Source organism: Marmota monax, unplaced genomic scaffold (genome assembly GCF_021218885.2).
Source record: "Marmota monax isolate L192 unplaced genomic scaffold, Marmota_monax_Labrador192_F-V1.1 WCK01_AAM20220418_F8-fsc00015, whole genome shotgun sequence".
NCBI lineage: Eukaryota > Metazoa > Chordata > Mammalia > Rodentia > Sciuridae > Marmota > Marmota monax.
In genome coordinates this window covers 20,597,826-20,611,236 of record NW_026692194.1, presented here as the reverse complement: position 1 = coordinate 20,611,236, position 13,411 = coordinate 20,597,826, and the positions used below count along the sequence as shown (strand labels likewise).

Sequence of the window (13,411 nt, the reverse complement as noted above, 5' to 3'; positions counted from 1 at the left end):
GTTTCAATTTGTGTTTCTCCGGTTACTTATGAGGTTGAGGTCCTTTTAGGATTCCTTGCAATTCTCTGTCCCCCAGAAGAAAATGTTCCTGTCCTTTGCTTATTTTTCTCCTTAGTCATAAGTCTTAGTCTTTTTCTTATTGAAAGTAGGACCTTTTGATATACATTGAACAAATAAGTCCGAATTTGTCATCTGTTTCAAATGTCTTTTCTCAGTGTTTGTGGCCTGTCATTATAATTTGTTGTATCTTCTGGGCAAAAAAATTTATATTTTAGTATGATTATATTTGACTTGTATTTTTTGCATTCTGTTTAATATATCCTTTAAATGACATGTTAATATTTTATTATTTTTAAAATAAAAGTTTTGGTGTTTTGCTTTTTATGCTTGTGTCTAATTCTGTCCCCTGCCCCACCCAATTTGACAACCAGTGAACCTAGGATCATTCCATGTTTTCCCATTGAACTTTCTCTTGTTTCTGGTTTACTTTGTTTATTTTTTTATTATCTGTTTGTGCCTCTGAGTCAATTTACACTATTTTAATTGTTTTAACTATAAAATAAATTTTGGTATTGGAGGAGCCTCCCATTATTTATTCTGCTTTATCCACAATTTTTGCTATTTTTCTTCCGGGCATTTTAGGATTAGTTTTTTAAATTCCATAAGAAACCTACTGGGATTTAAAGTACAGCATTCATATTTGAATTACTGATTTTTTTTCAAATGGTTAGATTTATTCACGTTTTGAACTTCTTCCTTATGAAGCAAAACCCTTGCCTAAAATAAATCCTTAGAAAATATGCTCCTAATTGGTATCCTGGGAAACCTAACTAAAAAGTTTTCCACAAAGTAAAATTTTGACCGAAGGCTGAAAAGTCTTCAGCAAAGTTATTATTCTTTTCTTTAATGAAATCAATACATTTATGAAAAACTCATGCTTAGTTTTAAAAGCAGGATTAAAAACAGGTCACTGTTTTACACATCAGATAATTTATCACCCTGTAATGGACATGGGCCAATCTTTGATCTTTAGACAAGTGTGTTTGATTTTCATGTTTTATTATGAAGAGCTTTATCTTGAAATATCCTGGCAGACTTTCAGTTACATTCACTGAGAGCTAATTTATTCCTGCTTCTCACATTCTAATTTTGAAGATAGCTGATAAAGATGTCACAGCTTATTTGCATGAGGAACTCTGGCTGAGTGAGGAGAAAATAGCTGTCAAGGTCATTACCAGGGTTTATTCTCGACTCTGCCCCAGTTTCCCCAGGGATTACCGGATCCCTGGTCTGATGATGTCGCAGGCCAAATGTGCAATGAGACATAGAGAAAAAGACAACTTCGGTTTCACAGAAAGAGACAGATGGTATGGCCGGGGTGGGGTGCAGCTCAGCCCTATGTCTGCCCAGGGTCTCTTGGTCATGCTTGTCCTGTTGGCTCAAGGTGAGACACGTTCAAGGACCAGGAGCAGTGGTTGGTGGGCAAGTGCTAGGACTGGCATTTCTTGAGTCCCTTGAGATCCCGGCTCCTCTCATTAAATGTACTTGAGCTACTGGGCTCAACTCCTCTGTTGGCACACTTGGTGGCACCGGGAGTTTCTGCTTCGGGCCATATTCACTTGGTCATCAAGACAAGAAAGCCCCTAGTGGTGTCCTTGCACGTCCTCTGGTGTTGTCTATCATGGTCATGATTGTGAATCGCACTCTGAACGTTCCCATGGCGTAAAACCCAGTGCCCAGACCTGTACTTTATTATTTTATTTTTTTTGCTGGTTCAATAAGTTTATTATCTGTATCTGAAAAAACTTCATAGAAAAACTGTTGTTTGGTTTAGCTCTCAGCAGCCCGTTCCTGAGCTCTGAGGAAGCTTGCCTTCTTTTGAGCTACCCGATCTTTCTTCTGGGCAAGGGACATTTTAGGACGGTTCCACCTCTTCTTTTTAACTTCTCTCTTGGGCTTTTTCTCATAGACTGGATTCTCTCGTATAGCAGAATGAGCTTTCTTATACATTTCCTCCATCATGTCAGGGGTAACGTTGTTCTTTATATACTGAGAAAACGGTTTCTTGTAAGCATCTTCATCTTCTTCCATTAGATAGCGCATGTAATCTGCAACATTCTGACCCATAATGTGCTTCCGATGTACTTCTGCATTGAACTCCTTGCTTTCAGAATCATAACCAGGGAATCGTTTGGTACTATGGGGGATAGACAAGCCTCCATCCACAGCTCCCTTCAGGGCCCCAAAAACTTTATTGCCAGTTGTAGTTCTAGCAAGGCCTGCATCCAAATAGCAGGTGAAGGCACCAGGTTGACTATCAATGCTTTCCACATTGTATTCATCTCCAGTCACCTCCATTTGGCCTTCATAAATCTTGTCCATACCAAACCTATTGAGAAGCTTGCGGGCCAGCAGCAGGCCTGTACAATATGCTGCAGCATAATTTGTTAGGCCAACTTTCACACCATATTTTGGTAGTTCATGTGCATATGCCGCGCAGACTGTCATATCCCCTTCTATACGGGCATAAGCAATCTGGCAAATGATATCTCTGTTAGTTACACGAACTATCATCCTGTATTTGGGTGTGTTGTACTTATTTTTGTCCTGGATCACCAAGCGTTTCCGAGCATAGTAATCAGTTTTGCCCTCTCGTCGTCTTCTAAATTTCACTTGGTATCTCTTAAAGTAGGCCTTATTCTTCACAACTTTAACAAATCCCATCCTGCGGAACAGAGACCCAGGTCCGCGGATCCACACAGACCTGCAGGCCCAACAGCGCTACAGGGGAGAAACAGACCTGCACTTTAAACCAGTGTTCTGCACACCCTGTGATGTTGCCTGCTGTGCTGGCTGCAGCGAGTTTCCTGGGGAGCTGACTGGAGTGACTCTGGAGTCGGTGGCTGTACCAGCTTCCCAGGTGAATAAGTGACCAGGACTGTGAACCACTGCTCTAGACAAGCTTTAACCTCAGGCCGTGGGCAGGAACCTGGTCACCTAGGAAGCAGCTTCACGGAGACTTCATGGGCATCTCAGATGTGGCCCTCTGCCTTGCAAGTCTTTGGGCTTCTACAACTGCTGCTTACTCCTTATGTCTTCATTGAAACTAGGGGATATTCTGTATCCGTGGCCTCAACACCTGAGCCAGGGTCCCTCCCAGCCCAGAAGGGAGGCCTTTTGACCTAGGGCCACACTTAGATGTTAACCACAGATTCGAGCTCCACTGCTTTTAAGTTTAAATGTCCGCTCTTGCTCGAGCCAGGCTAGACCATGCAGCACCAAACAAAATTGGGATCCCAGTGGAGCCAGTGCAGCCCTGTGCAGGAGGCAAGAGTAGCAAAGGCTGAGGGCTTTTGTGCAGTACACAATCTATACAATCAGGCACAGTGAATTTGGCTCTCCCACAGTGCACCCTCTGAGTTTGTGCCAACCTGATTAAACGTGCTATCAGAGCAGTTCTAGGACTGTAAAACTGGACAATTTCAGCTGATGTAGGCTGTCCACAGAACCCTCAAATCCTAGAATATCAGAACTGAAAAGGACTTAGAAATCACTTAGTTGGACATTTCCATATCTTCACACAGATAAACTGAATCCCAGAGAATGCAAGGAACTTACCCAAGCACAGGACTAGGAACCCAGGTCCCCAGCTCATAGCGATCATGCTCATTCCATTGTACCATTCTCCTCTTGGGCCTTACTGTAAGTCATTGTACTGTGTAACTCCTTCTCTCTCCCTCTCTCTCTCTTTGTCTCATTGATTCAACTCACCCCTCCTTTTGCTCAAAGTATACATTCTAAAGGAGCATGAACTCAAGCAAATTTATTAGAAAATACCCCAGGCACTATTGGTAAAAGTTCGAATTAAAGGAGCATAAAGCAACCTCTATTTTACGCTGAAATTGCTATGTTAAAATTTAGATTTACCCAATAGCTGAATTAAGGTGTAATTATTAGCCTTACTAAAACATTTAGTCACTCTTCAAAAGCACTCTCCACAGGGTACCCCTATATAGCATTTAATGTACATCAAATATTAGGTTTGATGGATGGAAAGTACATTGACGTGCAGCTTTCCACACACTTTTTTTTTTTTAAGGAAAAGAAGACTGAAAGTGCTTTGTTGAAGTCGTGTTGTGCCACACAACACCAAGATCCCACATGAGACAGCCAGGTCCTGTTTTCCAGGAGCTTATAAAACATCGGGACAAAACACAGCAAGCCAAACAGGACTGTGGGTTCCCTCGGGAGGATGTGCCTTCCAGGGCAGGCTGGGCTCTCCCTGACAGCGCATTGAGCAGACAGGAAGGTCAGGCCAGTCGCCTTCTTGACATTACTGAGCAGTGTTTGAGATAATGAAATTCTCAAGTGATGGTACCTTTGCGCTGAGCCCAGACCAGTTATTTTCAAAACTTCAGCATTTGCATTAGATGACTTGACAGGTAGCGGGCTCTGGGGCCCCCTCCCCACTGCCATCTGGTCTAGGCAGATGCACATTTAACACCCTAGTGATTTTGATGGAATACACCTGGAGGATCTTAGCACCAAAGGGGACTTGAAGACACAGACTCATCCTATGCAATTTTATCTCTGGGAGGATGAGGCCAAGGCACAAGAGATGACCTACCCAGGGCTCACGTACCTGAGCAGTGTCAGAGCCAAGTCCATCACGGGACTCCTAGTGAGGGCACTTTTCCTGCCCTTCTCAATTTAGACAGAGTGTGCTTCCTTCTTCCCCTGTTTCTCTCCCCCTCATTCTGAATACCCAATCCCTCTCCTCCTAGAAAGCCTTGTAGGATCTCTGACAGAGTAGTCCCCCCACCCCCAAAAGTGACATTGACCAAAACACTTGTTTGATGTCACTGGCAGCTGCTGAGGCCCTCATTGCTGTGTTCCTCAGTGTCTCTTCTGATTTTTGTTTTGTTTTGTTTTCATTTTTGGTACCAGGGATTGAACCCAGTGGTGCTTAACCAGTGAGTCACATCCCCAGCCCTTTAAAAAATATTTTTATTTAGAGAACTGCTTCCCCTGCTCACCCAGTAGCAGGATGTAAGAAGCTGATCTCTCGTCAAATTGCTTTAGGACAATTTGCTAAATTGCTGAGGCTGGCTCGGAACTCATGATTCTTCTATCCTCCTGCCTCAGCCTCCAAAGCTGCTGGGATTACAGGCGTGCGTCACTGCATACAATACCTCTTCTGATTTTGGATGGTATCACTACCCACTTTCTATCGGTGCCTCCCCAACACTGACTACACAGTAAAGTCCCCAGTGCCTGGCTCCACTCCTAGCGTTTGAGCCTCGGCTGGCTTGCTGGCCCCCCTCACAGGTTTATCTGAGTTCTCCAGGGGAGTGTATTATGCATCCAGGGTTGGGAGCCAGTGTCCTGCAATATTCCTTCTCGTTATTTTGGTACCTGGTGAATCTAATTTGCTAGTTGATGTGGGCAAACTTGGACAAGCTGTCTATTTTCCTAAGGCATAGGAGTGGCTCTGCCTTGCCCCTGCAATCATACCTAGTGCTCTTGCCTATTAGATTTAAAAATACACATTTAAACACCATTTTCTATAGTGCTCTTAAATGTCCTTGCTATGAAAAAAATGCCCTCATTCCCAGTTCAAGGGCAGGAAATATGAGAAGAACAATGTGGACTTTGGGCCCAAGAAACCCAGATCTGGTCTACCCATGGTTCTCAATGTTATTTTTTTGGGTTAAAATCACCTGGGAAGTTTTAGAACTTCCCCCGTGTGAGGACCAAGAACGGTTCCCAGAGCATTGAAATGGGACTGTTCTCTCTGAAGGCAGGAACAAGGCGTGCATGTATTGAAGGTGGCCACTGTTTTATAGGGAGAAAGTCTCCAGCGTGTCTCACTGGAAGGAAAGAGGAGGAAGCTGATCATAAAACTGGAGCTTCTCAGTTTTCCATGTGGGAGAGCATAGATGACCAAAGGAGAGCTGTGCTGCTAGGCAGGGGACAGGGCAGGTGTCCAGGCCTTCTGCCTCTCCCTCTTAGGGCAAAGTGCCCTCCTTCAGCCCCTCATGAGACTTGGCTGCATTTGCAGGGGCACCGGGGTGCCCTCCTAATCAGGGACTCTGTTTCCCCTTTTGTACATTTGACCTTCACTCAGCCATTTGCTCGGTTGCTGAATGGGTCACCTGCACACAAGAGCTGCTTCCCCTGCTCACCCGGTAGCAGGAGGTAAGAAGCTGACCTCTGAGACTCCCCGTTTACCCCCCTGGAGACATCTTACTAGTGCCTCAGAAGCCCCTCTCTCCCATCACCCTGAGCTGCCTCAACTGCTGGCAAGTCTGGAGCACAGAAGAGTGACCGGGGGCATTTCCCATCTCAGCACAGACATCTCCAGCAATTCTGGTGACCCACGGGACTGCAGGCAAGACAGGGCAGTAGTTCTTAGAGTGTATTCACTCAGTTCCAGGCCTGTCCGCATCTCCTGAGAGTCTTAGAATGTGAGTTCTCAGGCCCTGACGTGGACCTGATGAATTGAAACTCTGAGTGGGGACCCAGAGTTCTGCCTTAATAAGACTCCAGGAGATCTGAAGGCAAGAGCAAGTCTGAGAACCCACAGGCCTAGTTTTTTGGGTTTGTCTTAATCTCTGCTATAGCCGTACTTGCACGCCCAGTTTACTTTGTCTCCTTGGGGATATACCCAACCCACATGTTTAGGTTTTAGCTAGAAAGTCCTGGCCTTTGGTGGAGTTACCAGTTTGGACAGCCATCTCACCTTTCCATGCCTTTTCTGTGCTCCTCTCCCATCATGAAGGGAGCTTTGGTTGTACAGGGTGTTCATGTGGTTCCAGTGGTTCCGAGCAGAGAAGAAAACCATCTTCAAATACATTCACCATGTTTCCATGACATTACAAAGGACTGGTACATCCAAACCAGGTGAGGACTAATGGTTTCCTTATCACTGAAATCTCGATGCTGAGGCAAATGACTTTATATGCCATTTAGAAAATTTCTGAAAAAAAGAAATATCCTCACCATCAAATAATTCTCTATCAACATTGCATTGTCCATTTGTCCTTTACTGTTATCAGATGACCAAAGAACACCTAATGAGATATAACATGAGACTCCAAATATGCTGGCCTTAACCCAGCATGACGTTCTTCTTGCAACTCTGTTCTGCAGGATTAAAAGACTAATGAAATTGAATGATTTGACTTAAGCATATGTGAAAACAGGAAACATCCACAGAGAGTGCATATTCACTCAAGATGCTTGGATTTCTAAAAGAGAAAAGAAATATTCAAAATTGGTTTGATTAGTATTTTTGAAAAGGAGAGAGTGGGAACCCTCCTTGCAATGTGCTGTAACATGAAAGAACTCTTAGGTTGGAAACAATTGCACGTCAAGAAGCGTATGTACTTACTGTGCTATTGTGGTCCTCGGTGGATTGTTAAATTGTGAGAACTGGGGATGGCTTTTATTTTGTGAAAAGACATTTTAATCACATTGTATTCATGGAAAAAAAATACTTAGTTATTTTGAGCTGTAAGAAGATGAATCACAATATGCTTTAATACCACATTGCTTTCCTTACCTATTATTGTCAATACTTTGGTGTTTCACTCAATTAATAATGATTAGAGCTAGCAATGAGGGTTTTGGGGTGAGGAGGGAAGAAGATTGCAAAAGGAATCTTGACGGCTTCTTAAAGTGACTGGCAGTCTAGCGGAGGAAGCCAAGGAACGCTGCAGGGTGCACTTGAGGAAGTGCATGATTAAATGTTTAATGGATGAGCAACGAGTTGAATGTTAACAACTCCGAGTGCTATGGTGGTTCAAAGAAGAGGAGATCTCTGTGGACCGTTCTGATAAGGAAGTTTTTCATGGGGGAGTGAGATCATAAAGGATGGGAAAGATTTTAATTAGGAGGTGGAAGAAAGACCCATGTGCAGAAACAAGGAAGATTGGTGCCAGTGGAATCTCAGGGAGAGTGAGCATGACTTCTGGATGCAAAGTCAGGAGACTCACCTGGGTGGGGTGGTGGGTGCACCCCAGAAAGGAAGAATGAAAAGCCTGCCAGATGGCCGAGCCCAGTGACATTATACCAGACACAGCAGTTTTCTCTGAACTCATGGTGACAGTGCCCTCTGCTTGGTGGAGTCCTCAGTGGCAGGTTAATTTAAATCTTTCTGTTGCTGTGCATTCTAAACTATCCTCAGGGCCACTCTTCCAATCTGTATAGCTCCTGGCATGGGACTGAAGATACAGTGGGTCCTCCCTGCATTATTTTTCTCTATTTTTTAAATAAGATTTTATTTACATACAGTAAAATTCACTGGTTTTTTTTAGCATACAGTTCTGCAAGTTTTGACAAATGCATGCAGCCATGTAACCCCTAGAATAATTTTTTTAAAGAAAGAGTGAGAGAGAGAGAGAGAGAAATTTTTTAATGTTTATTTTTTAGTTTTCGGCGGACACAACATCTTTGTTTTTGTATGTGGTGCTGAGGATCGAACCCGGGCCGCACACATGCCAGGCGAGCGCGCTACCGCTTGAGCCACATCCCCAGCCCCCCATAGCATAATTAACATGTGGACTGGTTTCATGATCCCCAAATTCTCCCTTTATCTTTTCCCTTTCATAGACAACCCTCTGTTCATCTTCAGCTCCTGGTGACCATGGATCTCTTTTCAATGCCTATAACTTTGCCTTTTTAAGAATGTCATTTAAGTGGCATATACAGTCTATGTAGGCTTTCTCCCCCCCAGCCAACATCATGCTTTGGGATTTATCCGAGTTGCCTTTATTCATAATTTGTTCCTTTTTGTTGCTGAGTACAGTTTCACTGTATGAATGTGCACCAGTTTGTGGGTTTATCCATCCCCCAGTTGAGGGAACTTTGGATTGTTTTCAGTTTTTTGGTGATTATAAAGAAAGCTGCTAGGAATATTTGCATATAGGCTTTTGTGTGAATGTAAGTTTTTACTTCATTCGAATAAATCCGTAGGAGTAGGATTTCTAGATTGTGTGTGCCAAGTGTTTTCCCAAGTGCCAGAGCCATTTTGTATGGTGACCAGCAAGTGAGAGGTTAAGAATCATCCTGAAGTTCTTCTGCTTAAGGAGATATCAAGTTTTAGGTACTTCTCACCCAGAAATCAACTGGAGTTTGTTCTCTTCAGCTGCAAATTGGAGGTGGGGGGGGATTGAGCTCTTAAAAAGCACCAGGAGAGGAGGAGGAAGATTGCTCTGCTCTTGGTGTTGGACAACAGGTGTAGGAAGAACCTCCTTTCAGCAGATATCATCTGGGTTGGGCCGCTAGCCAGAGAGTCCAGGCAGCTCCAGGACGAAGCTCGACGCCTTCCTGAACACCACCATCTTGCTTTCTCAGGAAGCTGGTGAAAGAATAAAATACAGAACATGGTGACTTTGTTTTATCTCTCCTGCCTTAACACACACACACACATACAAACCCCCACACACAGACACACACACACACTTTTAAGCTCTCCATTCTAGTTTTCTGATAATAAGATTTGATCTGGGCTTTGCTGTAGGGAAAAAAGAATAACATTTATTTAAAAAACAAACAAACAAAACCCTGAAGTAGTCATGTCAACCTTTGCAGCTTCAGGATTGAAGAGGGGAGTGATCTGTGAGAAGAGAATAGATTTCTTCATTCCTGCTCTGAGGTCGACAAGTTCCACAAGCACTCTGGCCACTATAGCTGTTTCTGTAGGGTCTTGGGGTAGTTTACTGTGTGAGCTAAGGAAGGTCCATCTCCCCAGGATGAGGGGCAATTGGGTGGAGGGTAGAAGGATAGCAGGCTCACATCTTGGTCAGTAGGAACTGAAGGACCAGGGAAAGTAGAGTATCTTACCTGAAACAAACCCACCTGCTTTCTGGGAAAGTATGGGGTCATTTAACCACTTAACAGCTGGGCTCTGTGACTTAACAATCACCTGCACTTCCTGTCACTTTTATTATTTCTCTTTCTCCATCTCCTTTGTCTTACCAGTCTTCCTTTGCCTTTTATGTTCTTCTTTTTATCTTCGAGCTCTCTGAAACTCTCTTTCCTGCCTAGGTAGTCTAGTAAGAGATATCGACCTGGTCAGCTTCATGGGAACCCTGCCCAGGACTCCAGATTTCTTTGGGAGAGGTCATGATTTTTCTTCTTTAATTTTAATTTTAAAATTAATGAGAGATCCACACTTCCTTGGCAAAGAAGCGGTTTGGAGGGGGAAAAAACAAACAAACCTAGTACATTGTGGTATTTTGGAAGGTCATATAGGTGCCTAATCTTGAGCAGCTCTCTAGGGCCCACAGTGGGGTATCTAGGGTCACCTGGGCATGAGAGGCTGTGATTGTCAGCACACTGTGTCCACCTTCCTTGAACTCTGCTGCCTCGTGTGGGTGATGGGAATGGCTGATATAAACAGCACTGGAAGGGCGTGGACCTCTCAGTAAATAACCTCATAACCTTTAAAGCTGCAGTGCAAAAAGCTTGCTGTTTATTTGAGGGGGAAGGGAGATGTTAAACTGTGCTTGGCATTGATAGTACCCACCTCCCCACAACCACCAGCTAACCACTGGGGACAGACAGATACCCAGTGAAGCCAGGCACTGCGGTGCCACATGTAAATACTGCATTCCAAAACATGAACAACAGCAGGACCTGACCCCATGTCACAAAGTACTCAGGTGCCCGAGAGTTCAGCGAAGGCTCGGTTTCCTGTGATTCATCCTGAACATCACTGACACTGCGGGGACTTGGGGCCCCTCCCTTGGCTGGTGTCCTGAGTGGCTGCTGGGAGCCCTCTTTGAACTTTTGGCAGATCTGACTGAAGGGTGTTTTGCTCCATGGTTTCCTCCTGAGGTTGTGACTTGCCTTGGGTACCAGAAGCTCCACTGTGACTCCATCACATAACAGAACAGAGAAGGGAGGGGACGAATGAGCGAGTGGATCTGGACTGGGAGCCAGTAAACTTCCCCCTCGAGTGAAATCCCTCTCTTCAGGGCTTCCTGCTCACCACAGTGTCCTTGGCACCAGAAAGCATAGGCCAGCGGGACTGGGGTTTGCCTGCCCTGTTTTTCAAACCATTGACACCTGTTACTCAGTTCACACCTGTGCTGTTGGTCCTGCCCTATGGATATGCAGTGTCTTGAAGTGTTTTATTTCTTTCCTATAGAACACAAGCTAGCCATGGTTTTATTGTCATAACTGAACAGAATATAAGCTCTGGCATGAATACAGCAAAGGTCATTCAGAAAGGGAAGAAGAGCAAGAAGAAAACGGTTTATATTAAATTTGAGATGCTAATCTTGAAATGCCACCCATGCTCCTCTGATTAGATTACACACTGAATCAAACATGCGGACAATCCCAGGCCTCGGTGCTCAGACGCTTCTGAGGCTCATTGTGTGAGTCCGGGAAGATACAGATAACCTAGAACCATCTCTCTGAAGGAATTACTTGCCATTTCCTCTTTCCTGTTTTGAACATGATTTTTTTTCCCAGTGTATTGTGAGAGCACAACATGTAGGATGGACTCTTTGGCATCACATAAATATTTACTTAATATTTAAAACTCACTGTCATGAAGCATTTGTTTCACTTGAAAATATTATAGCCTATTTTCCTCAGGGAAAATAAATAAATAAAAGGCCCTGCTGCTTTGATTTTCAGTACCCTGTCTTGTTTTGCTTTCCGTCCTTGCATTTTTAACCAATAAATCCATAAAGTCAAACCAGGGAATTCTTGAGAGGCAAAATTAAACTCCCCAGTGGTCAGGCTCTGATGTGGCCTAAGGCTGCCACTACCAGCTTGGGGTTTGGGCAGAGCCTCATTTCCTCATCTTGATAGTTAGGGAAACAGAGGCCCCAAAGAGTAAATGACTTGTTCAAGGACATAAAGAGAGGTGAAAAGAAGGAGCTCAGGGAAAAGAGGTCTCACAGCATGCCTCCTTGTGCAAGACCCTGAACATGGAGAGTCGATGGCCAGCCATGCCTATTGGTGAGTCTGGTCTGAGTTGACACTTAGGTTAGTTTATCCTTGCCACAGGTACCTTAGAAGGAAGTGTGGCCTCCAAGGGTTCTCAAGCCTGAGACTTAGAAATTCCTGCTAGATTTTCCTAAACTGAAAGGGATCCTGAGAAGGCCAAGGTCATGGATACTGTTATGGTTTGGATACGAGGTACCCCACCCCCACCCCCTAGATCTCCTGTGTTGATGCAGGAATACTGGGAGGTAAAGTGACCAGATTGTGAGAGCCTTTGAGTTTGAGTGGACTGAGTGGTGACTGCAGGCAGGTGGGACGTGGCTGGAAGAGGTGGGTCCTTGGGAGTGTGTCTGGGAAGGATGCATCTTCCCTGTGGCCCCTTCCCACCTCACTGGGCCCTTCCCCATGACATGGGCCTTACCTTGTGCCCAGAGAAATGGACTGAGACCTCAGAAATCATGAGCCCCAAATAACCCTTTTCTCCACTAAGTTGTTCTTTTGGGGTATTTTGGTCACAGCAACAAAAACACAAACTGAAACAGATGCCTGTGACCTTATGTGAGAGATGCATTTGGTTCTCTGGGCTCCCTTTCAGTTCAGGAAGAGATGTGCCTCATAAGGGAGGCCACAGGGGACCAGGGAAACCTTCAATGACCAGATCAGCCAGAGAAGGTGGTGTAGAGTTTGGAGCCAGGGGCCATATCTCTGTCTTCAAGGTGTCCCTCTGATCTAGCTCAGAAGTCTGCCCACCAAGGAGAAGGGAGCAGGTGAGTTAGATAAACAGAATAACAACTGCATGCTGCAGATCTCTTTTTGCTTTTCCTGCCACCTGCCTGAAACCTTCTGCAACTGGGGCTGTTAAATATTCATTGGTGTAAAAGCTCCTGGGAGGTTGAAATTTACAGACTATTTGAAGGCAGTAGAAGACATGCCAGGAATGTTGCTGAGGGTGGGGGGCCTGGCTGCTTCAGGGGACATGGCTGCTCAGCTTTGTGCCTCTGGTGCCTTCTTGTCATTACACCTGACCAGCCAGGATTTCCCTTTCCACAGAAGGTTTCACCAAAGAGATAGGCTTTGTGTCGGTCTCCCCCCCACATGGCTTGTGGCTTATCCCTTCTGCTGTGTGACAGAGGCAGCAGTCCAGTAGAGGATCTGTGAAGAGCTGGATGGGTCTTCTGGGAGGTCAGCCAACCTTGATTCTGCCTCAAAGGCTGAGGCAAAGGCACAGTCACCCCAGCTGCGCATGGCTGAGTGCCTCCAGTGACAGCCAGGAGCACCCTCCATCCAGAGTGAGTCAGAGGTGTAGGGGACAGGTCTGGACACTCTGGCTGCCCCTTGAGCCTGGCTGTTCACTCAGTTTAGATCCACGGGCAGTTGGAGAGCTGATGAAGTTTGTCATCTGTCCTGTTCTCCATGGCAACCTCTGGTGCCCTCCATGCCTCTTCAT

General features: G+C 45.0%; 2 protein-coding genes across 2 annotated transcripts in view; one reads left to right on the top strand and one right to left on the bottom strand.

The window, feature by feature from the left end:
* Prkce (protein kinase C epsilon) overlaps positions 1 to 13,411 on the top strand; it is a 486,225-nt gene that overhangs the window by 283,002 nt on the left and 189,812 nt on the right. The window lies entirely within an intron of this gene.
* LOC124079376 (large ribosomal subunit protein uL18-like) lies at positions 1,755 to 2,796 on the bottom strand. Its single transcript, XM_046424895.2, has one exon. It carries the CDS (start codon positions 2,722 to 2,724, stop codon positions 1,831 to 1,833), a length of 894 nt encoding a protein of 297 aa, XP_046280851.1. The 5' UTR covers positions 2,725 to 2,796; the 3' UTR covers positions 1,755 to 1,830.